Source organism: Dipodomys ordii, unplaced genomic scaffold (genome assembly GCF_000151885.1).
Source record: "Dipodomys ordii isolate 6190 unplaced genomic scaffold, Dord_2.0 Scaffold14, whole genome shotgun sequence".
In the NCBI taxonomy this organism is placed as follows: domain Eukaryota; kingdom Metazoa; phylum Chordata; class Mammalia; order Rodentia; family Heteromyidae; genus Dipodomys; species Dipodomys ordii.
In genome coordinates, this window is record NW_012267230.1 from 4955740 (window position 1) to 4980326 (window position 24587).

Genomic DNA, 24587 nt, shown 5'->3' on the forward strand with positions numbered 1-24587 from the left:
GAATCAAACCCAGGGCCTCATGCATGCCTCATGCATGCAAGGCAAGCGCTCTTCCCAGCTCTGTATAGAGGCTTTGAAATCAGGGCCTTGAACTTGCTAGGCTAGTGCTTCATTGCTTGAGTCACACACCCAGCTTTCTCTGTTCTGGTTATTTCTGAGATAGTGTAATGACCTGTGAGTGAGAAAATCCACAGAGGCCCAGTTAAAGGTGACAAGAATTTTATTAGTTGGTCTGCAACCCTGTCCTAGGTTACCTCAGAACTAGAAGCAGCTGCAACCTCCAAGGGGGCAAGTTTTTTTCCTTTTTCCTCCTTTCCACAGGCCTTCCATTCTCTGCGGGCCTTCCTACTCTCCTCAGGCCTCTCCAATCTCTGCAGGCCTCTCCACTCTCTGTGGGTCTTTCTGCCTCTTCTCAGGCCTCTCTGCTCTCCACAGGCCTCTGCACAGGTCTCTTCGCTCTCCACAGGCCTCATCAATCTCTTCAGGCCTCTCATGGGCCTCTCTGCTCTCCTCAGGCCTCTCTGCGGGCCTCTCCACTTCCCCTCAGGCCGCTCTGCTCTCCACGGGTCTCTGTGCCTCTCCACAGGCCTCTTGGCTCTTCACTGACCTCTGTGCAGGCCTCTCATCTCTGTGCAGGGCTCTCGACCCTGAGTTGGCCTTTCCACAGGCCTCTCCACTGGCCTGGGCTCCCTGGAGCCTCTCTGCCAGTTGGGGCTCTCCTCAAACCTGAGGAGAGCTTGGGCATTGCTCTGCTCCAGGAGTTATGTCTCTTGTGGCCTCTTGTGTCTCCTTCTCTCCCACCCCTCTCTGGAACACCCAGCATATATATATATATCTCCAGGTGCTCCGCCCTCAGGTTGCCCTTTAATTCCTCACCTCCCCCCCAGTGGCCTGGGTATGTGGCAGTGACATCAGCCTGGGGCAGGACTTCCCGTCCCTCTGGTTCTCACACTAGAGTCTTACTTTTTGCCCAAGTCGGCTTGGACTGTGATCCACCTATTTATGCTTCCTGCCATTGCAGGGATGGAAGATGCAAACCACCACACTTGGCCTTTTTCAGTTGAGATGGGAGTCTTTCATACACTACTTCCTGAGTAGCTACAATTACAGGTATGAGCCACCAATACCCTATTTCAGGAAAGGCTCTTCTTCAAGCAGCAAAATGGCCCTTTCCGCTTCCCCATCCAGAGTCAGTAAGAGCTCCATTTCTTCGGGTCTCCTTTCTTGGCAGTGTCCCCAAGTAGGTCCCTTTCCAATCACTGGCCCCCTAAAGTACACACCTATCGCTGAACAAACCCTTGGCAAGAAAATCACCAGAACTGAACTAGACATAATCCACCCCAAGCAAAATCAGGACCCTGCCAGCAGAGATGGGAACACTTCTGTGAGTAAGAGCTAAGCTTCTGCCACACAGCAGAAGAAATGGACAGCTGGCATGCAGGCAACCATTCGACGTATTTCAAAAGGAGTTCAAGCATCTGCACAAAGGACTTTTCTTTAGCTGTAATTATATAAAATCAGTTTGAAAGCAGGGTGTGGTGGTCTCAGCCTGTAATCTCAGCACTTGGGAGGTTGAGGGAGGAGCCCTACATAGCCTAGGAGACTAGCTCCAAAAACCAAGACAAGGCCAGGCTCCTAGTTACTCAGGAGGCTGAGATGTGATCATTGCAGTTCAAAGTCAACCCTGGCAGTAAAGTTCATGTGACTCTACTCTCCAATTAACCACCAAAAAAACCTAAAGTAGAGCTGTGACTCAAGTGGTAGAGTGCTTGAGCACAAAAGCTCAGGGTCAGAACCCAGGCCTTGACTTCAAGCCCCAAGACAGGCACACACACACACACACACACACACACACACACACACAAATCTAAGAAGATAAAAGATGTTTGAAGGAAAAATTCCTTCTTCCAAGCAAACTCAACCTTCTGAAGTTACAATTTTTTTTGTTTTGATTTTACTTTGTTTTCATTTTACTTTTTTAGAGACAGTCTCATTAGGTGGCCCAGGCTAGTCTGGAACTCCTCTTGCCTAAGCCTGCCAAGGGCTGGGACTAAAAGTATGCACCACTTCATACACAGTCACAATTATTTTCAACTTCCTTTGTTACTACACCTTCTTTTTGCTTTCTTTTTTTTTTTGGTCAGTCATGGAGTTTGAACTCTGGGCTTGGGTGCTGTCTGTACATCCTTCAGCTCAAGGCTAGCACTCTACTACTTGAACCACAGCACCACTGGTGGTTAATTGGAGATAAAGAGTGTCACTGACTTTCCTGCCTGGGCTGGCTTTGAACCGAGATCCTCAGATCTCAGCTTCTTGAGTAGCCAGGATTACAGGCGTGAGCCACCAGCACCAGGCTTGTTACTACACTTTCACCTCCACCTTATACACAGACGGTTTTGTACAGCAGTCAGCCTTAGCTCACCAATGTTTTCATAGGTGCCCAGCTTTTCAGGTCCCAGTACCTCCGAACCTATCCAATTTAAATTTCACCCATAGGTATACCAAGTAAGAAAACCTATCCATCAACACATCCTATTTGTCCCACTGTCACTGTTACAGGTATGGCCAGACATTTTCTTTTTTTTTTTTTTGCCAGTCCTGGAGCTTGAACTCAGGGCTTAGGCACTGTCCCTCACCTTCTTTTGTGCAAGGCTAGTGCTCTACCACTTGAGCCATGCACCACTTCTGTCTCTTTCTGAGCAATTTACTGGTGATATGAGTGTCATGGACTTTTCTGCCCAGGCTGGCTTTGAACCGAGATCCTCAGATCTCAGCCTTCTGAATAGCTAAGATTACAGGTGTGAGCCACCAGCACCCAGACATTAAGAGATTTTCTACACCTGAGGCAAGCCTCCGTGTCAAAGTTACAATTGGGTCTCTCTGCCTCCCCTTTCCCAGAACATGGCCATGTGAACCAAGGTGCTCCCGTGAGACATACCATGTTGAGGCACTGAGGGTGGGGGAAGTGGAAACTACCTAATACGTAAGTGACTTTAGTACATTAGCAATAGCTGTTACATGAGCCTAAATCCTGTTGTTTTATTATGTGTGTGTGTGTGTCTGCATGTGCCAGCATTAAGTATTGATTTTAAGACCCTGTGCTCTGGCTCAGCTTTTTCTGCTCAAAGCTAGTGCTCTGCCACTTCAGCTGTGTCTCCAGTCCTAGTTTTCTGCTGGTTAACTGGGGATAGAGATTCTTGGATTTGTCTGCCTGAGCTGGCCTTAACTTGTGATACTCAGACCTCCCTCAGCCTAACTATGAACCACTGGTGCCCAGCTTTATGTGTTGTCATGTTTTTGTTTTGATTTTTTTAGTGACAGGAAAGTTTACTAGGAAATTAATACCATCCATATACTGAAAGGGAGTCATCTTTAGGATGAGAATGATCAAAATCAATCTTTCTCCTTTTGGTGGTTCTGGGATTTGAACTCAGGACCTAGCACCTGCTACACTGGAACTCTGTCTCTTGAGACATCCAGCCAATTTTTGGTGCTAGTTATTTGTCATATAGGGTCTCACTTCTTGCCTGGGCACACATCAGCCCTAATTAGGCTTGAGATGACCAATGTCCACTAGATGGTGCCTCCAAGATCTCTCTGCTGAGACTGGCCTCCAACTGTGATAACCCCATTCTCATCCTCCCAAGTAGCCAAGATTACAAGTATGTCCCACTGGCACCATAAGCTTACTCATTTTTTAAACTGACATTTGCTTATCCAGTTTTTTTTCCCCTTCCAAATTGATATATACAAAAATAAACACACTATCACTAACATGGATAGCATTACTTCAAATACCACCCTGGAAAACTCCCATCTTTTTTTTTTTTTTTCCTTTTGGAGATAGAGATCTTATTGTGTAGAATTGAACACACAATCTTTCTGCCTTCAACTCCTAAGTACTAGGATTGCAGGTGATCACATCACCAGGACTGGAGTGACAAAGGTCCAACATGGAAGCAAAGAGAATGTTTTTATACTTTATCAGCCCTTCCTAAGCAGAACTGATGGGTTGAGGGAGTCTTGGCAAACCTTCCACTTTACTTGAGCAATAACATGATCGTTAAATTACAGCACAAACTGTAGCTCCATGGTAGAATGTATGCCTAGCATGCACAAGGTTCAATCTTTAGCACCACACACATGCAAAAATTATAGTGTAGTGCTAAGACGCACACTTTGGGGGCTTAACCACCCTGACACTCAATTTTCTTAGCTGTAAAATGGGGGAAATATTAGATCCTACCACAGGAAAGCATTGGGAACACTCCTCTTACAACTAATGCCTGACACATAAGACTCTTCCCAACTCCTTGGGAGTGTTTAGATTTGCAAAAGCATGTATCAAAAAAATACATGGGCACTGGTGGCTCATACCTGTAATCCTAGCTACTCAGAAGGCTCAGATCTGAGGATCACAGTTCAAAGCCAGCCTGAGCAGGAACAGCTGTGAGACTCTTATCTCCAATTAACCACCAGAAAACCAGATGTGGAGTTGTGGCTCAAGTGGTAGAAGCACTAGTCTTGTCAGGTACAGTGCTCAGGCCCAGAGTTCAAGCCCTACAACTGACCAAACCAAACAAAAAACACATGACCATGCCTATGTGGCCTAGGCTGCCCTCCCTTCTGCCTCAGCCTCCTGAGTGCTGGATTTACATGCTTATACCATCATACCTGCTCCTTCGAGTCTTAGAATAACGTATTATTTTTCGTTTCCATGACTGTCCCTAGCTCACTAAACGATCATCTCTAGGGAAGGAACAGGAACCTACAGTATATGGATAAACACTTTCTTCTTTCCTTTTCTCCTTTCACTTCTTTCCTGTACTGGTCCTGGGACTTGAACTCGGGGCCTGGGAACTGACTGTTCTTTAGCTTTTTCACTCTAAGCTGGTGCTCTAATTGAGCCACAGTCCGACTTCCAGCTTTCTGCTAGCTAATTGGAGGTAAGAGTCTCACAAACTTTTCTGCTCAGGTTAGTTTTGAATGTTGATCCTCAGATCTCAGCCTCCAGAGTAGCTAGGATTACAGGCACTGGCATCCAGCCCCAACAGAGTTAAATGAGTCGGAGGAAGTCAGTTTGAGAACTGAGCAGCTGCTATGATCAGATCAGGAAGCTGTGATAAGAGATGTGTCAAAGTTATAAAGGTTATTTACTCGGCCAAAAGACATTTATTGGCACTCACTGCACGCCCAACCCTGTTAGGTGCTGGGGATAGAGCAAGATTAAAAGGCACGGGCTGCCCTTTAAATTTTCTGTATCTGCATAATTAAATGGGTGAGGAATTCAAAAGGGTTCTGGGTAGGGTGGCACAGAGCTGGCCCGGGGGCTGACTCTGAAGTCAGACAGCCGGGGGTCCCCGCAAGGGCGAGGAGGATGAGTTTGATGGCTGACAGAAGTCCTAGCACCCCATCCCTGACTCCTGCCCGAGCGCATGCCCTCTCAGACGCCGGATCTCCATTTTACGCCTGTACAGGCACAGGCTTCGCGAGGAGACGCCGCTCGCACGAGGGCCCACTGGACGGCATCCAGGGCCCGGGCCTACCTCGGGCTGCGGCTCAGGGGCGGCCCGAGGCCTCTCTCGGCCAGATCCTCGACAGACGATCCCGAACAACCTGCGCTGCCGGCGGACCCGCCGCCCCGAAGCCAGGACCTCCCCCTACGTGCCCGTATGATGCGCCATGCGAGGGACGGGCCCGGCGGCCTCTCAGAGGGAGGCGGCGGACTACGTGACGGACCCTCTGAGCCCCCCAGAAGCCGCGGCGAAGGCGGAAACGTGGCCTCCCGCCCCGCCCACGAGGCCGCAGCACCAGCCTCTTCCGCTCCGCACCCGGAAGTCAGTGGACACGACCATAGAAATCCCAGGCTAGAGTGACCCAGTGTCACCCTCCAGGACGACTTCCGCCGGAAGTTGCCTTCCATCCCCCAGGTGCCCTTCCTCTGTCGCACGCGCGGGTGCCCGGTGTCCAGTACTCGGGTCCTGTGGCCGAGCATGGCCACAATGGCGGCCGCCACTCTGCTGCGCGCGACGCCCCGCCTTAGCGGTGAGAGAGATGGTGGCCCGGAGGGACCCGGAGGACCATGGCGGGCAGCCGAGCTCCAGCCCGCGCTCTAACGCCGCGCCTCTGTCCCGGCAGGTCTCCGCGCCAGTCCCACCCCGTGGCCGCACGGGCTGCTGCGGCCGCTGAGGACCCCGGCCTGGCCCCTCTTGTGTCGGGGCCTGGCCGTGGAAGCCAAGAAGGCCTACGTGCGCGACAAACCTCACGTGAACGTGGGCACCATCGGCCATGTGGACCACGGCAAGACCACCCTGACCGCCGCCATCACCAAAAGTGAGCGAGGGTCCGGCCACGCCCCTAGAGCCGCGGGAGCCCGGGCCGGGCCGGGCCGGGCCGGGGTGGGGGGCGCGGGAGGCTCCCGGGGCCGGGGCCGGCGGAATGCGGGGGACGTTCAGAACGGTCCCAGGAGGCGGGGCGCTTGGGGGACGGGGGCGATTCCGAAGATGCTGTTGACAGATTCTTCCTGTTACGCATACACTGGGAGACCCTAAATGGCTTCCTCGGGGAGGCCTCTTGGGCAGGCCCTTAAGATCCTCTGAACACTCCCCCCCCCCTCCCGCCCCTTACCGAGGCTTAATTTGGAGGGGAGGAGGGGCAGCAATAGGCTTTCAACTTCAAAAAGAGTCCAGAGCTTTCTAGGCTGGCATTTTGCCACTTGAAGTACCTCACTTCCAGCTCCGGTACTGGGATTTGAAATCAGGACCTTGCACTTGCTAGGGCAGGTGCTTTACTACTTGGGCCACATTTGTAGCTCCAGACCTGATAATTGTGTGTGTGTGTGTGTGTGTACACGTGTGTGTGTGTGCACACACACACATGTCAGGGGCAAAACTAGGTTTGAACTCAAGGACTTGTGCTCTTGCTTGGCTATTTCACTCAAAGCTGGGACTCTACCATTTGAGCCACACCTCCAGTTCTGTGATAATTCTTTCTGACCCTAAACTATCTCTTGGAAGCTAAGAGATTTTAGAGAGAGGCTTTTCAACTTTATTCCTTTTACATCACTAGTGGGATCTAGGGGTGTGGCCTGAACCCCGCCTCTACCTCTGGTCGGGATCTGAGAAGTGTGTTTTCTTCCCTTCATTAGTTCTAGCAGAGGGAGGTGGGGCTAAGTTCAAGAAGTATGAGGAGATTGACAATGCCCCAGAAGAGAGAGCTCGGGGCATCACCATCAACGCTGCCCACGTGGAGTATAGCACTGCTACCCGCCACTATGCCCACACAGACTGCCCAGGCCATGCAGATTATGTTAAGGTGAGGGTTTACAGAACCTGCTATGGGTCAAAAGTAATTCTAGGGGGGTGGGGGGCGGGCAGAAGGGTGATGAGATGGCTAGACATGAGATCAAGGACTTGTAGCTGTGGCCAAAATGGGCCTCAGTGTTAGTGTTTAACGGTTCCTCTAGTTAACTAGGTAGATACTGAGCTGAGGAGGTTATTGAGCTAGGGCTCTTTCCTCCCCTTCTCAGAATATGATCACAGGCACTGCACCCTTGGATGGCTGCATCTTGGTAGTGGCAGCAAATGACGGCCCCATGCCCCAGACCCGAGAGCACTTACTACTGGCCAAACAGGTATGAGAGCCTTGGTGGGGGTGGAAAGGAAGGCCGAGGAGCTGCATGACTCTTAGACACCATCTCTACCTCTCTCCCTCCAATAGATAGGAGTAGAGCATATTGTGGTGTACGTGAACAAGGCAGATGCAGTGCAGGACTCTGAGATGGTGGAGCTTGTGGAGCTGGAGATCCGGGAACTGCTCACTGAGTTTGGCTACAAAGGGGAAGAGACCCCAGTCATCGTAGGCTCTGCTCTCTGTGCCCTTGAGGTGAAGGCAAAGTTGGCAGGACTGCTGCTGATAGTGGGAGGGCAGATGGGCATCCACAGCTGTGCTTCGTGTCTGCACATTTAGCTTTCAGTGAGAGGAGCACAATGGAGATTTCAGAGTCCTGACGTTTTCTCCCAACAGCAACGTGACCCTGAGCTGGGAGTGAAGTCCGTGCAGAAGCTGCTGGATGCTGTGGACACTTACATCCCAGTGCCCACCCGGGACCTAGAGAAGCCTTTCCTGTTGCCTGTGGAATCTGTTTACTCTATCCCTGGTGAGAACTGCTTCTTCTCATCCCTCCCCATAGCACAGCCTAGGCAGGGCTCCTAGTGTCCTGACCTGCTTCCTTCCTTGCAGGCCGGGGCACAGTGGTGACAGGTACATTGGAGCGTGGCATTTTGAAGAAGGGAGATGAATGTGAGCTGCTGGGACACAGCAAGAACATTCGTACTGTGGTGACAGGTATAGGAAGCCTTGGGACCCAGAGGCTGGCCTCGAGATGACCTTTCCCCGTGTCGATCCTTGTGCCTTTCCTCTGCCTCCACTTCATGTCCCTTCCTCTTTCTCTCCCCTCATAGGCATCGAGATGTTCCACAAGAGCCTGGAGAGGGCAGAGGCAGGGGATAACCTTGGGGCCCTGGTCCGAGGGTTGAAGCGAGAGGACGTGAGGCGTGGCCTGGTAATGGTCAAGCCAGGTTCCATCCAGCCCCACCAGAAGGTGGAGGCACAGGTGAGGGCTTCGGAGGCTGATGGGGAGGGCTGAGCCTGGCTGTCTTCCAGGGAGGGCTTCGAGCCAAGCTCTGCTCCTCTCTCATTGCTCCTCTCCTCCAGGTGTACATCCTCAACAAGGAGGAAGGTGGCCGCCACAAGCCCTTTGTGTCCCACTTCATGCCTGTCATGTTCTCCCTGACTTGGGACATGGCCTGTCGTGTCATCTTGCCTCCTGGGAAGGTACGATGGGTTTAGGGAAAGTGAAGAGGCAGAGACGTGTTCTCCAGAGGAGCTCAGCCCAAAGATGTTATCTCCCAAGTGGTTCGTTCTCTCTTTGAGTGTGGAGAGGCTAGCTGCTACCGGTGGAGGTAGACTTGGTAGAAGGAAGGCTTTTGACCAGTGGGGTTGGGAGATTGGGTCTTTATCCAGCATGCACTAGGCACAAATGAGGGGTAGGAGGCTTAGCTATACCAGTATTTTTCTGTAGAAATATTCCTTAGGAAAGTTTGGATATAAAAGTCATGAGTGTCCTGTTGAGTTTCACTGAACGTGATGAAGGTTCAGAAGTTGGCCTAAAATTTCTCAAGCTTTCCACAAGAATGTATCTTAGGAGCACTAATCACTGTTCCATTCCTTTTTTTTTTTTTTGTACTGGAGATCAAACCCAAGACGTTGCACTTGCCAGGCAAGTGCTTTACCACTAAGCTAGATCCCAACCCAGTGTTCCCATTCTTTGAATGTGCTGTCTGCATGTACCTGGTGGCTAGGGTGGATGATGCTGTCCCTAGACAGAATCAACGCCCTGCTGCATTTTCCTTTTCCCTTGGCTCATGGCATCTGGGTAGAATGCTAGCACCTGATGGTTGTGCTGGGTCTTCTCTCCCCTCCAGGAGCTTGCCATGCCTGGAGAGGACCTGAAGCTCACCCTAATCTTGCGTCAGCCCATGATCTTGGAGAAAGGCCAGCGTTTCACCCTCCGGGATGGCAACAAGACTATTGGCACTGGCCTTGTCACTGAAACAAAACCTATGACCGATGAAGACAAGAGCATCAAGTGGAGTTGAGGCTGGACTTGTGCTCAAGCTGCTTGAGTTTAGGCAACCCTGGCCAGTTTCTCCCTTTTCCGATGCCCATGGGGCATGGGCTGCAACCCCAGAGTGCAGCTGGACGGACACTTCCCCCGGTCACAAGGGGCGGCCTGCCACGGGAGGCGGGCCAATAAACTGTTCTGTGAATAGTAAGCTGGTTGTTGTCTTGTGTCCTTTGTGAAAATTGGACAGAATAGAGCTGGTGAGAACCTCAAATGGAATTTACTTATTTGTGGGTGGGTCATGGGGTTTTACTCAGCCTGGGTGCTGTCCCTCAGCTCTTCAGCTCAAGGCAAGCGCTCTAGCACCACTTCTGGTTTTCTGGTGGTTAATTGGAGAGAAGTCTCATGGATTTTCCTGCCCAGGCTGGCTTTGACTCCTCAGATCTCAGCCTCCTGAGTAGCTTACAGGTGTGAACCACTAGCACCCAGCAATCCATTTGTGGTACAGGCTGAAAAAGTTTGTTCTCTGCTATCCTCAATGCAGGGACAGCGTGAAGGAGCCTAGTCCAGTAGTTATGTGTGATTGCCTCACAAAATGTTACAGCAGGGGCTGGGAAGTTGGCTCAGTGGTAGAGTGCTTGCCTCACATGGATGAGGTCCTGGGTTCAATTCTTCAGCACCACGTTAAGTAGAAAACAGCCAGAAGTGGTGCTGTGGCTCTAGTGGTAGAATGCTGGCCTTGAGCTGAAGAGCTGAGGGACGGTGCCCAGGCAGAGTTCAGCTCCCATGACTGACAAAAGATAGAAATTTTTAAAAAGTTATAGCAGGGGCTGGGAAGGTGGCTCAGTGGTAGATGCTTGCCTTGAATGCATGAGGCCCTGGGTTCAATTCTTCAGCACCACTTAAGCAGAAAAAGCTGGAAGTGGGGCTGTGGCTCAAGTGGTAGAGCGCTAGCCTTGAGCTGAAGAGCGGAGGGACAGCGCCCAGGCCGAGTTCAGGCCTCATGACCAGCAACAACAGTTACAGCAGCAATATAACTACTCATTTCTCCTCTCCAGTAGTCCCTACTAGTTCATATCTAGATCCCTGCTCATTTCCTAACTTGGCACCAAAGTACTTGCTCACACACCTTCAGCCATCGAGTTGTGCTAATGTGGACTTGACAAGTGATTGCCACGTTTCTAAGCACAGGAATAAGGACAGCTGGTTTCAAGGCAGGGTTGTAGTATAGCACGACTGTGGTGCATTTACCCCGTGTGCCTGAGGTTTCATCCTCAGCATGGGGGCGGGCGGGAGGGAGAAAGTTCTATTTTTCTCAGTATCTACTGAGATTGAGAAAAAGACTATCAAATATGCAGGGAGTGAAATATTGAGACTTAGGAATCTAGACAAGCAAGCCGAGTATAAACAAGGGCAACTCAGCAAAGAATTAGTGGGTGGCCCTTGAGACTGCGTCCTGGCAGACCCAGAACTGCCCCGGAGCTACTTTATGAAACAAAACCCCATTCGACTCCAGTAGAAACCAGAAAAGGTGCATATGAGAACCTGAAGGAAGTGCCACCCAATGGCAGGGCAGGTTTGGTTTACCTTCCCAAGTGGTCAAGGCAAAGATGAAAAGTTTCATGGGGAAGATTCCTGACTTGGTAAATTTCCCTCCAACCTGAGATACTGCCCCAAAGAGATGAACTACTCAACAGCACCTACCGGCACCTTCATCTGCAGCTCCGGCTTGGGAATCTCTCCAGCCCCATCAAGTATTTTTACTACAACCCCGCCCATATAAAGCCCCTTCACTTAATAAACTGACCACATGCCTGCTTCACATCCTGGAAATTCTTCCCCAATTAAGGAACCCTTCTGTCCACCCTCAGACTATGGGTCCAGAAGAAAATACCTTAGCAGCCCCACTTTTCATGTTACTGGATAAGCAAGCCAGGAACATTCCCCTGTCCCTTGAAAACACCGGTGTAGCCAGGTGCCAGTGGCTCACACCTGTAATCCTAGCTACTCAAGAGACAGATCTGAAGATCTTGGTTCAAAGCCAGCCTGGGCAGGAAAGTCCATGAGACTCTTATCTCCAATAAACCACTAGAAAACTGGATGTGGTGCTGTGGCTCAAGTGGTAGAGTGCTCGCCTTGAGCTGAAGAGAGCAGGGACAGTGCCCAAGCTGAATTCAAGCCCCACGACTAACAAAACAAAAACACCTGTGTAAGCCAGGCGCCAGTGGCTCAAGCAGTAGAGCGCTTGCCTTGAGCTGAAGAGCGCAGGGACAGCACCCAAGCCCAGAGTTCAAGCCCCACGACCAACCAAAAAACAAACAAAAAAACCACCTGTGTAGCTATACAAGTGAGGTAATCGTCTCAGAAACCTATGCTTCAATATTGTAGGCCCCTGGATGGGAATGTAGCTTAGTGCCAAGAGTGCTTGCCTAGCACACATGAGGCCCTGGGTTTGATTCTTCAGTACCACACACAGAAAAAGCCCAAAGTGGTGCTGTGGCTCAAATGGCAGAGCACTAGTTTTGAACGAAAGCAGCTCAGGGACAGCGACTAGCTCGAGTTCAAGCCCGAAGACTAGCAAAAAAAAAAAAAAATTTAGGCCTCCAACTTAGCTCCCACTCCTCCTAAATCTGGTTCCCTTACCCCACACTCCACTAGCAGCTTTACTTTCCCACATTGTCCCCACATCCATGACCTCTAAAGCTACAGTAAAAACTACTTCCAACGTCACAAAGTCAGCAGAGGTGGTCCTAACTCCAGAAGTGCTCTTACATACCTGCCTCCCAGTGAGCCAGCGCTCAGGTCGTAATTTATGTCGCTTTCCTTTTGGTTCCCTCATCCTAGACCTACAAAAAAACTAGGTTTACAGGGAAGAGAAGAACAAGTGAAAAGAAATGTAATCCTAAGATCACAGCTGACAATTACATACATATGGTTGTCCACAAACAGCAACAACAGGCAGGTTAAGTTAGTTTAAAATTTTATTTTTTTATTTTTTTTAATATTTTTATGTAGTAAAAAGTAAAAGTCCTTGTCCAACCATCCTTGTGGGGCATCTGTCTGTCTCTCACGCAGGTCTCAAGTTAATGGGGAAGAAAAGAACAGAGGGGCCCAAGTTTGTAGTTATAAATAATAGAAAATAAAAGATCTTCCGTCTCCAGCGGGGGGAATAGATGAAAAGATGGGAGGGCAAGGTTAGGTGGGAACTGCAGGGGCAGAGCAGGAGCCTCCCCCACCCCTGCGGGACCCTGGCCTTGCCCACTTCAAGGTCTCTCCCATTCAAGGTGCTTGGCAGGAATTCCCCAGCTCCCCTGGGGAAAGGGGAATTTGGGGGGTGGGGTGGGGGGCTGGGACTGGTCCGAGCTGCTGGGGGAAGAGACATAGATCACTCTTCCCTCCGCTCATGGAGGTCTCAGGTCGCGGCCAGGACAATCTTCAGTTCCCCGGGGGGTGGAAGGGGAGCTGCTGGGAGGGATGAGATTGAACTGGTTGGAGGGGAAAGAGAAGAGAGCAGGAGCATTAGAACCCGAGCAGCTGTCCCTCCATCAATGCGTCCGGGGGGCTGGGGAGGAGTGGGGAGGAGCGGCCTCCTTAAGGTGTCTCATGGGGCTGGTCAGAAGCACAGGTCAATCGCTGTTTCCCAGTAAGCCAGAGCCCTTACTCGTGTGCCCAGCTCAGCCCCCCACACCCCAGTCTGGCCCTGTCTGCTGCGCTGACCTTACCTCGGCTAAGTCAGGAGACAGTCGGGGTCACTGAGAGCTGGGGAGGCAGTGGGGAGGGGGGCTGCTGGATCACAACTGAGCGAGGACGGAGGGAAGCAAAGGACAGAGCCAGGAGCAAGCCCCTGGCGGCGGCGACTGTGGCTTCTGCCCACCCTACATACTTCACAGACAGGTGCAGGTCGGCGGGCGCCCTGTGGGACAGCCCTGCCTCCAAGACCCCTCACTCCCCACCCAGAACCCGTGCATCCTGCCCCACCTGCAGCCCCTCAGCTCTTCCATGCCAAATTCCCCCAGCTAACGAGAACTCACGAATCCTGTCATCGGCTCCTCCTGGAAATCCAGGCGCCTGGCCAGGCTGCTCACCTTGGGGGTGTCCGATGTAGGGATAGGGTGAGGGTGTGGAAGCTGAGAGTGCAGGTACCCCACTCGGGGGTACTGCGCCTTGGGGGGGCCCCCCATGGCCCTGGGTGGGGTGCAGCAGCATCACCTGGGGTGGGTGGGGAGCCCCAGGGTGCGGGGGCGGGGCTGCTGTGACTCCAGTTTGGACATGGGCCTGCAGAGGAGAGAGGACAGCAAGGAGCACTAGGAAGCCTCGTGGGCAGCACTCCTGCAAGGGTGTGCAGCCACTCGGACAAAGACCCAGAAGCAGCAGTCCCCTGGCTCTTACCTGGGTAACATGGGCCATGTTGGTGAAGCCGTGGGGCAGCTGCTGGTGGGGATGGATGGCATATACAGCGGCTGGCTGGGGGAAGCTGCTCTGAGGGGACTGGGCAGAAGGTCCCGGTGGCAGAGATGGTGGCGTGCCTGTCAGGGCCCCTGGGTGGTACAGATTCTGCTGGGGCTGTCCACTGCCCAGGTGTGGGGCCTGTCCCGCCTGATGCTGTCAAGACAGAGTAGATAACATGAGTACCACACACTCTGGCTGACCCCGTCTCCCAGAGAATCACCCTGCTCCACTCTCTTCCAGCCACCCATTTCTGCCCCAACTACTCAAACCCCCTGACAGCAGGCACCTGGACGGGACTGGGGGCCGCATGCTGGGACTGCGGCTGGCTCCCAGTAGGCGTGGTGGCCGGCTGCGGCTGGTGAGCATGGAGCTGCGTGGCATGGTGTGGATAGGACTGGTGAACAGTGGCTGCAGTGGAAAGGAGGGAGACTGAGTGCTGAGCACACCAGAGAGGTGAGGAACATAGCCTAGGGCAGGGCAGGGCAGGGGCACTCACCATAGAGGGCTTGGGGCGTGGGCTGCTCTGCAGAAGGGTACTGAGGAGTGGAGGATGACACAATGGCCGGGGGGTGGCTACCCGACGTTAGCATACGTTGGTTGCTTTGAAGCATGGGGGCAAACACCGGCTGGCAGGACAAAGAACAAGAGCACTCAGCACTTGCTCAGTAACCATGTGCCCAGCACCACTTGGGGCTCAGCAGTTCCCTCTACTCATCTAAAATTCACATTAACTCTGCCATGCAGATGTCACTTTACATTTAAGATTTAAGATGCAGGATGACAATAATGCTTTGCAACAGACACGAACCCCACCAGAGCCAACTGCCCGGCTAGCCACTACCACCCAGAGCTCACTGCCTTCTCTCCTCTTCCTCCTGTGCCCCAGTCACCTGTGAGGGGTAGTGGGCCATAGGCTGCATCATTGCAGGCTGGCCGGGGAACTGCTGCGGATTGTAAGGGATGTAGGAAGAGTAAGGTGTGGCAGCCACCAAGGGTGGGCCAGCAGCAGCGGCCGCCTGCATCATGGGAGGGGCTGAGGCTGGCTGGTGTTGGTCCGAGCGCTGAGGGGGGAGAGAGCCTGCACAGGGGAAGCAAATAGAGCAGAGCTCAAGCTCCATCGGCCAGAAGCTCTCAGGCTGTCCCACTGGCTGTCCCTCCTGACCCTGCTCACCTTTTGCACCCCGGTACTTGCCCTGCTGCCCAGGCACTGAATTGGATACAGGATACGGATACATCTGAGGTGCCTAGGGACGAGAAGAGACGAGGCTAAATGAAGGGCATGCTCACACACACATCCATAATGGGCCTGAGCCAGTCTCTCAGAAACCAGTCCCCTGGGCCAACCTCATGTCTCCTACCTGCACAGCTGGTCCCATATGGATCTGAGGTATGTAGGAGATGTACTGTGGGCTGTAGAGCCCACTCTGGCCTGCTGTCAGCACCGGGATGGAGGGAGTTGAGTGAGTGCGAGGCCCTGGAGAAGTTGGAGTACTGGTAGATTTGTTCTGTAAGAGACAAGTTAGGGCATTTTACTCCCACATGCCCAGCTCAGTCCTGCCTATGTAACAGGGCTGTGTGCCACGTGTGTTCTGCACATTCTTAATTAAGCCTCACATCAGACCCTGAAGAAACAGGAAGAGAGACTATGTGACTTGTCACGTAGGCATGTCAGCTGGCTTAAATAAAGCCGTTGCTCCAAATGACCTCAATCCAATGTTTTATGGGCCAAATACCAGGAACCAGAAACCCACCAATAGCTGACAGACTCATCAGGACCCCTTAATGACCAGTGCTGGAGATCTTTCTTCTTCATCAATCCAACCTCTGCTACCCCTCTGCCTACACATACACAGTGGCTCCTTTGCACCACCTGGCAAGCCCAGCACAATGGCAGCGAGTGCTTCCCCTCTGCTGCCCTCCCGCCCCACCTCTCCCATGTCTCCTATCTCACCACAGATAATAGAGGCTTTGTGGGATTAAACTCCTTGGCGTTGGGGTTCAACGTTGATTTCTTTACTTGTCTATAAGAGAAAATGTCGTCAGTTTCATGGCCTGCCTTTCACCACCCAGCCCCCACCAGCCCCCGCCGCACTCACTCAGCAACAGGGCCCTCATCTTTGTCATCTCCCTTGATAAGGCCCACTGGGGGGCTGCCAGTCTGGCTCGGGCAAGGTGGTGGAGGCTGCTCCGAACCCTCAGCGCCTCCTGCTGATGCTAGAGGTGCTTTGTCTTCTTTATCCGATACGGACTCTGTCTTCGAGGAGACTGGAGACCCCATGGACTCTGAAGTTAATAGACCATCGACCTCCTTCTCCTTCCCTTTGGCCTCCTCCTTTAAGATCCGGGGAGAAAAAGGATCCAGGCTGGTCTCAGGGGAGCTGGGGGGCTGAAGCTGGAAGGAGGAGGACACATACACATCGAGTACTGTCCAGTTGACCCCAGGCCCTGCCTCCTCCAGTCCTCCTAGTCTGAGCTCTTCTTTTTCTTTTCTACCCACTGGGCACTTTGCCTCTGATGCAGTTCTCACACTACTGCATACTGCCAAGCCCAGCTCCTTCCCATGCCATGCTCACCTTGAACTGGGCCCCAAACTTCCTTAGTTCTTCCAGTTGAAATCGTTTCTGTTCATTTTGAAGGCCAGAAACTAGGAGAAAAAGAGGAAAATAATACATACATACATACATACATCACAACCAGGCTCTGGTGGCTCATGCCTATAATCCTAGTTATTCAGGAAGCAAAGATTCTGAGTATCACAGTTCAAAACCAGTTTGAGCAAGAGTCTGTGAGACTTATCTCCAATTAGCTACCAAAAAACCAGAAGTGGAATTGTGTCTCAAAGTGGTAGAGCACTAGCCTTTAGCAGAAAAGCTCAGGGACAGTGAGTTCAAGCCTCATGAACAACAACAAAAAAAAATAGAACATGCATTCTTTTCACAGGACTAGTAACCCAGAGGACAAGAAACCAAGGAAAACCACAAGAGCTCTTGAGAACTCCAACAGGAATTAGGGTCAAAGGGCTGATAGAAACTGTTTCCAATTGCCAACGAACTTCTAACTGAAATGCTCTCCCAAACAAAAAAGCATTAGGCTCCAGAGGAGTAAACCATTCTCACCTTTCCCAGCTATCCGGGCCAGGTCCTGGGGCTCCAGGGTCCTGCCAGGCTCCTTGGGTGGGAGTTCTTTTACTGAGGAGAGGAGAGAGACATGCCTAAAGGTTCTCCTGTTCAGAACCAAATTAAAAATTGTCCACAGCCCTCAACTGTCTTGGTTCTTACCATCTGTGGGGGCCAGTGAGATCTTCGGAGAAGCTGGGGTAATAGAGCCTGCTCCAGGATCCACAGCTGACGTGACAGGGATGGAGGCTGCAGAAGTTGCTACTGCCGAGCCAATGGGAGGCTCAGGACAAGGAGCAGAGATTGGGGCAGGGACGGCAGACTTGGGAGAGCGTGGGGGATACATCCGTCCCACTGGAAGAAAAGGGAGAGCTGTTCGATGGTTACCGCTGGTCAATAAGCAGAGGATACAGGGTACTTTCTAAAAGCTTACACATCTCTTATACCAGGAGCCCAAACTCAAAGTCTACAAGTCCAAGACAGATAACAGAAGGAGGCAAATGGCCTCAATGTGCACCAGAAGGACCAGAAGGCTGCTATCATGCAGGATCAGTGCCGGCAGAACTTTCTACACTTCAAAAGAAATTGGACATTTCTATGACTTCTCCTGTATTAATAAGCTGAAAAATTAAAATCTAAACAAAATATATCTGCCAGCCAAATACAATCCACCATTTGCTAGGTTGGAATTTCTATACTCTAGGGAAACGGAGAAACTCTTTTCCCAATAGGACAAACTCAACTTCTCCCCACTCCGGCATCTATCTTCAACCTGTTGCTCCTTCCACCATTCCACCTTATTTATTTGTCTCTGTATAAATTTCCACCCACTTCTTCACCCAGCATGATGAAGCTTTTACCTGCAGCAGGGGGTGGAACAGAAGCTTCTCCGGAAGGCCTACTGTTAGGTGAAGACAGAGTCTTAGCACCTCTCAGAGGCCGCTGTGCCTTGGGAGACATGCGGGAAGGACCTTAAAAAAAAAAAGGCAAGAAGTGGTGCTGTGGCTCAAGTGGTAGATAGAGCACTAACCTTGAGCTGAAGAGCTGAGGGACAGTGCTCAGGCTCAGTTCAAGCCCCACAATCGACCAAAAAAAGGTGAAGAGAAACACAGAGCACCTGCTGTTTTATCACCACTGATGCATTCAATCTCCTCCCAACCCACCTAATTACACACTTCCCACATTCTTCTTGTCCTCCTTTGTTTATGCCAAGTGTGGTTCAGAACTCACCTCCATTGATACCACGAGTCTCAGACCCTGGGCCGGGGCTGCTGTTGTCTAGGTGATGAGGACCACGAGGTGGCAGTGAGCTAAGGCCAGGCCGACCACCTCGAGAACTGCTACACCGAACTCCTCCCCGGGGACCTTCCCGAACTCGTTGAGGCAAAGGGATATACTTCCCCTCCCTGAAGAAAGGTTCAAGTAAGGACAAAAGTGGCTATAAAATGCACATTTTTGGCAACACAGCGCGCACACTCCTCACTCTGGCTACTTTCACTATCCCACCTGAAGTTCTGTCCCACTTCAATGTACTGTGGTTTCAAGCTTGGGATATTATTACATTGCATCAACCCTGACACAATCACACTGGCAGTGCTCAAACCCCAAGTTCAAGCCCCAGGATTGGGGGGATGGGGGAGAGAGAAAGCTCAACAGGCTAGCCAAGTCGTTGGACCCCACTGTGAGAACCAAACAGCTCCAGATGCCCAAATGCATTACCTGGATGCCAGGCTGGGGCTCTCCCGCCCTGACCCCTGCCGCTGGACTGCACTATGCTTTTCTTCCTCTGTGCGCCCATCCTCATTTTCCATGGCGATCCGTAGGCGATACTGGGGACTCGATTCAATTTCTCGAGCCAGTTGGGCTGCACGCAGCTCCCGCTGACGGAACTCTTCTGAGTTGTCTTTTTCTAAGGGCACCCTGAAAGAACATCCATTATCAGCAATTGTAACAAGCCCACAGATACAGATATATCAGTGTTTAATTTCTTCAACAATTTTTTTTTCTTTTCCAGTGCTAGGAATCAAACTCAGAGCCTCACAAGTGTTAGGCAAGTACTCTGCCCTAGCGTAGTTAGCATATTCATATATTCACTCACACAGTGCTCCTGGGTGTGAATTCAGGGTCTTGTGCTTGCCAAGGAGGCACTCTAACTTGAGCCACACCCCTAGCCCAGCCAACATATATTTAACATCTACTAAGTCCCAGGGTAAAGCACCAAGATATATCTGAATGTAAAGTTCACAATGCATAAATACGAGGGAAAAAATACAGGGAAACAGAAAACAAGTCACTATCCACAGTGTGGCCTAGTCAGAAAATCTTTTTTGTTTTTATTTATATCTTTTAAAAATGATCTTTTAAGTAGTTGTATAAAGGGGTGTTAATTCAACGTTAGTTTATAAGCATAAAGTACCTTGATCAATGTCTTTGAGGGAGGCAAGTCGCAATGCAGACCAGGAGTGAGGGGAAGAGTTCCTTGTATACCCATAAAAGCATGCAGAAAAACTATATACTGGGAATGTGGCTTAGTGGTAAAGTGCTTGCCTGCATAGCATAGATGAAGCCCTGAGTTTGATTCCTCAGTACCACAGAAAAAGCCAGAAGTGGTGCTGTGGCTCAAGTGGTAGAGTGCTAGAGTGTTAGTCTTGAGCAAAAGAAGCTCAGGGACAGTGTCCAGGCACTGAGTTCAAGCCCAAGACTGGACAAAAAAAAAAAAAAAAAAAAGAATTACATTCTACCTAGCAATTTACCCTCTCTATTGGTAAGCACACCCTCCAATGCCCCACTGAGGAATGCCAAGACACTTACGTGTAAGAGGAGAGACTGCTGTCGTAGGTGGTCTTCACTCCATAGTTCTCCTCATTGAATTTGAACATTTCATTGGGGTCCCATCCATTGGACTAAGGAGGGGAAAATGGAGAACGTTTAAAATCCGAAAGGAAAGGAATATTTGACAAGCAATTTACTTCCATCACATTGAAAACTTTAAGTGTGAACCAAACCCCGAGCAATATCAAGTTGAACTGCCAATGAGTAGCACAAACTTGAAGTTTGAAGGCCTAGGACCTAACAAACCCATTTCTAGGTGTAAGGCCTAAGCAACTTTATATGGTTCTAAAATAGCAATATTTATTAAATTTTACTTATTTACCTATTTGGTTTTTGACTTAGGGTTTTGCTGTTATACAACTTAGGCCAAGCTGGAGCTCTACATAACCTAAGCTGCCCTCCTGCCTTTGCTTTCCAGGTACTGCAATTAGAAGTGTACCACCAAGCCAGATGCTAGTGGCTCACACCTATAATCCTAGCTACTCACAAGATTGAGACCTAAGGATTACGGCTTCAGTGAGTCTGTGGGACTCTTATTTTCTATAAACTACTTAGAAAGAGATGGAAGTAGCACTGTAACTCAAGTGGTAGAACACTAGCCTTGAGCACAAAGAAGCTCAGGGACAAAGCTCAGGACAGAGTTCAAGTCCCGGGACCAGCAAAAAACAAAAACAACAAAAACCCACAAGTGTGCAACACTATACCTGGGCTTGTGAGACTTCTATAAATACCAAAATAATGGTAACAAAACACATCAAAAAGGCAGAGGACAAGCTGGGTGCCGGTAGCTCATGCCTATAATCCTAGCTACTCAGGAGGCTGAGATCTGAGGATCACGGTTCAAAACCAGCCCGAGCAGGAAAACCCGTGAAACTCTTATCTCAGAAAAACAGGAGTGGCACTGTGGCTCAAGTGGTAGAGCCTTGAGCTGAACAGCTGAGGGACAGCACTCAGGCCCAGAGTTCAAGCCCCATGAACGACCAAAAAAAAAAAAAAAAAGGCAAAGAATAAATACAATTTGGTGTGTATTCATAATTAAAAGAAACAAACTAGTTCCATGTATAACATGAAAAGCTCAACAAGGCAAGGAAAGCAAAATTTTCTGCAAACGAATACCGAAAAATGTCAAAAGTAGTTGTTTTTAAGAAAAGAAATGGGCCTATATAGAAGCACTTTTTAAACCTGTAGTACTGATTTAAATTTTTAAAAAAAGTCACAAAGCAAATATCAACTCCCAATTAGTACACTGATAAGCTTTGTTTTAATATTTCCTCAACTTTTGTATTTGAGCACTATAAACAGGCAACAGTATTCCCCTCCTCCTCGTTTCTAACAATCAACACCTGGTACAAAGAAGGAATCTCACTGCCAACAACCCCCATACTCTGGCTACCCCGTTGCTCAGGAAGAGAGACTATACCATGTCAGACTCGAGATCATAGTCATCGCTGTTGCTGTCACCACCCTCCCAGCGCTGAAGCACCTTCTCTTTGTGCTCGCCGTTCACCTTTGAGTTCATAGCAATGGCTGAATCAGTGAACTTGTCTGTGGAGCAGAGTAGATAATCAGAAGTCAGGTGGCACCTGACAGCTTTCTTGCCTCTCAGTCTCACTCCAACAACACTCCCATAAGTAGTTAAGAAACAAAAACAGGGGGCTGGGAGAGTGGCTCAGTGGTAGAGCACTTGCCTTGCATACATGAGGCTCTGGGTTCGATTCCTCAGCACCACATAAGCAAAAAGAAAAAAGCAGGAAGGGGCACTGTGGCTCAAGTAGTAGAGTGCTCGCCTTGAAATGAAGAGCTCAGGGACAGTGCCTAGGCCCAGAGTTCAAGCCCAACAACTGACCCCCCCCAAAAAAAAACAACAAAGACAAACAAAAAACCCAGGGCCAGGCAGCAGTGGCTCATGCCTGTAATCCTAGCTACTCAGGAAGCTGAGATTTGAGGATCACAGTTCAAAGCCAGTTGGGGCAGGAAAGAGACTCTTATCTATCTCTAATAAGCCACCAGAAAACTGGAAGTGGTACCATGGCTCATGTGGTCGAGTGAGCACCTTGAGCTGAAGAGCTGAGGGACAGCTCCCAGGTCCCACGATGACCAAAAACAAAACAAAAAAACACCAGATTCAGCCAGGTACTGGTGGCTCTCGCCTGTAATCCTAGCTACTCAGGAGGTTGAGATCTGAAGATTGCAGTTCAAAGCCTGATCTGAAAGGAAAGTCCATGAGACTCTTTAACTTCAATTAGCCACAAGACAACCTGAAGTGGTGCTGTGGCTCAAAGCGGTAGACCGCTTGCCTTGAGCCGAAGAGTGCAGGGACAGCACCCAACCCAGAGTTCTAGCCCCACGGCCAAAAAAAAAAAAGACTTCCCTCTACCCACAGAGTTGATCTGTCACCACAGCCTAGCACAATACCTTTAGTAGCATAATTGAAGTCAACGTTTCGGAAGTGGACAAGCATGACATCACTTGGCTTAAACACCATGGTGTCTACAATGTCCTCACGACGAGGGCCACCGGCTGGCTCAGATGCTTTCCGGTGCACAGCATCTACTGCCAGCTCAAACTACAAAAGCAACATTGCCCAACAAACATAGGTCAGTATTAAGAAATATAAATGCAAAACTACGATCATTTCCCTTTTACCCTTTCTAAATCTTTCCCAATACTACATTCTCACATGCCCTGTGTGCGCCACTAAACTACAGGGCTTAGGAAAAAAGAAAAAAAAAATCTCAAACTTAAAATTTTAACTAAAAAACTTAAGGTCTACAAAAATGATAAAAGTATTGTCTGATAGTTTTTCTTTAATACATCTTTGGTTTCACTCTCCTCTTCCATGCAAGTCCAAAAACAAGCCAACTTGAGTAAACTGACCTTTGAGCTCAGAGTCTTGAAAATGCCTTCATAGGTAGTGCCATTCTTCACCTTTACATCACAAGTGGAGCCCTAGGAGGGTGGGAAGGGTGAGAAGACTCCAAAAATCTCATGGATCTCATTCCTCAATCACCCTAGGGATTAAAGTCCTCACTTACCACCACAGCTGTCAGGAAATGCAGCATCCTGGAATTATTATAGACACCTTCAAACACCTGTCGGTAACATCAGATGGAGAGGAAATAAAGAAGCAGCCAGCAAAAGCCAACTTTCTAAACGACCACTCACAGCTCCCTTGTCAGGCTGAACCACAATTCTTGTTAGCCCATTTGTCTATCACTGCATCTAGCATGCCTTATATATCCATATGAATGTTATTTAGTTCTTCGCATTTTATACAAGCAGAAAAAAAGGCACTCACAGGTGACTGTGGGGGTCCCTTTCCTGTGCTCTGTCCCCTGTAAGGAAAAAAAAAAAAGGTCATTAATGGTAAATCCCAAAAGCACTTATCATGAAGTTGTTTAGTCAATAAGGTTTCCAATCTCTCATGTAAATGAAGGATTGGGCATTAAATGATAAAACATTTCCTACAAATGACAGTTTAAAAAAAAAAACACCCTAAACCAACAAATGGCTGTCAATTGCTCTAAAAGCCAATACAACAGCCTGCTCACTTTCTTCAACGGGCCAGGGTTGACTGTTTCTACGGACCGATGCCACAGTCTTCTAAGAAGCAGTAACCCGCTCCGGACCGGGAAGGTGAAAAGCTCAGAGGTGCAGATGCACAGCTACTTAGCTCAGGCACATTACCTCCTAAAAGGAACAAACCATTTTCGGCAACCTTAGGTCCTCAACCCTGAGAGGAGGGGTATTTCCCTCCACACTCCACCCTTTCACCGTCATTATTCATTCAGCCTGTTACCCACACTGCAGGGGTCACCAATCGCCAGGTAACACTGCTCCTCGATGGCTGATGTAACCGGCGGTTGAGGAGGGCGGCGAGGGGGCCGTTGGCGGGGCCGGGGGACAGCGCAGCCGCAAAAGCCATCCACCGGGAGGCCTCGCCCGGTCTGCGCCTGCGCACTAAAGCCCACGGGGGCCTCTTCAACCCCCCCCCTCCCGCGAAAACGACCCACTGCGCCTGCGTGTGCACCGCCGCTCGCAATCGCATTGACACACCACCCCACGGAACTGTGCGCTCCTCGCCCGCCAACACCGGACGCACCTTTCCATGCACACTACCGGCCCCAGCCCGACGCGCGACCGGGACGCGGATATGCCCGGGTCACAAGACGGAGCATCCGCGCGCACGTAGGCCAAGGGCGCGCGCGCGCCGGAGGTTCCCAGCCCGCAGTCCGCCCCGCCGTCCCTCCTTCCGCGCCCCCGCCCACTCGGCTCCCCTCTTACTGGCCAGACCGGGAAGGGGGAGGGAGCAACCCGCTCCAAGTCCCTCCCTCCCCATTGGCCAAACTGTGGGCCGCGCGCCCCCCTCCATTGGCCAGAGCCGGGGACCCCTTCCCGGAGCTGACACCTCATTGGCTGCAGCCGGGGACCGCGAGACCCCTCCGTGGTAATGGAGCCGGGGACCCCGATCACCTCCTCGCCCCCCCAAGGCCCCGTGCCCGCGAGGCTGGCAGGACGCGCCCCGCCTCCCCCACGGGGCCGCGGCCCGGGCTAGGCCCCCGGGA

General features: G+C 50.7%; 2 protein-coding genes across 16 annotated transcripts; one reads left to right on the top strand and one right to left on the bottom strand.

The window, feature by feature from the left end:
* Positions 1–5914: 5914 nt before the first annotated feature.
* On the top strand, positions 5915–9836 carry Tufm (Tu translation elongation factor, mitochondrial). Its single transcript, XM_013011744.1, has 10 exons — positions 5915–6045; positions 6139–6333; positions 7148–7314; positions 7529–7633; positions 7720–7884; positions 8026–8158; positions 8242–8346; positions 8463–8614; positions 8716–8835; positions 9486–9836. The coding sequence occupies exons 1-10, from the start codon at positions 5994–5996 to the stop codon at positions 9657–9659; spliced, it is 1368 nt and encodes a 455-aa protein (XP_012867198.1). The 5' UTR covers positions 5915–5993; the 3' UTR covers positions 9660–9836.
* Positions 9837–12588: 2752 nt separating this feature from the next.
* Atxn2l (ataxin 2-like) lies at positions 12589–24199 on the bottom strand. Of its 15 annotated transcripts, none has more exons than XM_013011641.1 (24): positions 24125–24199; positions 23321–23357; positions 23058–23114; positions 22900–22971; positions 22438–22588; positions 21443–21567; positions 20002–20093; positions 18910–19110; positions 18421–18596; positions 18051–18161; positions 17353–17562; positions 17191–17262; positions 16648–16718; positions 16171–16466; positions 16026–16095; positions 15433–15579; positions 15246–15318; positions 14965–15152; positions 14571–14700; positions 14361–14482; positions 14015–14227; positions 13711–13900; positions 13348–13507; positions 12594–13087 (listed from the first exon to the last, which is right to left on the bottom strand). In XM_013011641.1, the coding sequence occupies exons 1-23, from the start codon at positions 24130–24132 to the stop codon at positions 13353–13355; spliced, it is 2967 nt and encodes a 988-aa protein (XP_012867095.1). In that variant the 5' UTR covers positions 24133–24199; the 3' UTR covers positions 12594–13087; positions 13348–13352. The 15 variants fall into 15 exon arrangements, with proteins under 15 accessions (XP_012867107.1, XP_012867105.1, XP_012867095.1 ...); XM_013011654.1 differs by having other exon boundaries at positions 13021–13110; positions 13348–13384; XM_013011640.1 differs by having other exon boundaries at positions 13021–13110.
* Positions 24200–24587: the final 388 nt, after the last annotated feature.

What these genes read in the sequence shown, in the direction of transcription:
- Atxn2l (XM_013011641.1), bottom strand. An exon ending in TCAAGACTCTGAGCTCAAAG is followed by an intron (nt 22,589 to 22,899) that starts GTCAGTTTACTC and finishes TTGCTTTTGTAG; the next exon opens with TTTGAGCTGGCAGTAGATGC. An exon ending in ACATGGCCCATGTTACCCAG is followed by an intron (nt 13,901 to 14,014) that starts GTAAGAGCCAGG and finishes TCTCCTCTGCAG; the next exon opens with GCCCATGTCCAAACTGGAGT.
- Tufm (XM_013011744.1), top strand. Translation starts at nt 5,994, where the DNA reads ATGGCCACAATGGCGGCCGCCACTCTGCTGCGCGCGACGCCCCGCCTT. An exon ending in GACCGCCGCCATCACCAAAA is followed by an intron (nt 6,334 to 7,147) that starts GTGAGCGAGGGT and finishes TCCCTTCATTAG; the next exon opens with TTCTAGCAGAGGGAGGTGGG. An exon ending in GCCATGCAGATTATGTTAAG is followed by an intron (nt 7,315 to 7,528) that starts GTGAGGGTTTAC and finishes TCCCCTTCTCAG; the next exon opens with AATATGATCACAGGCACTGC.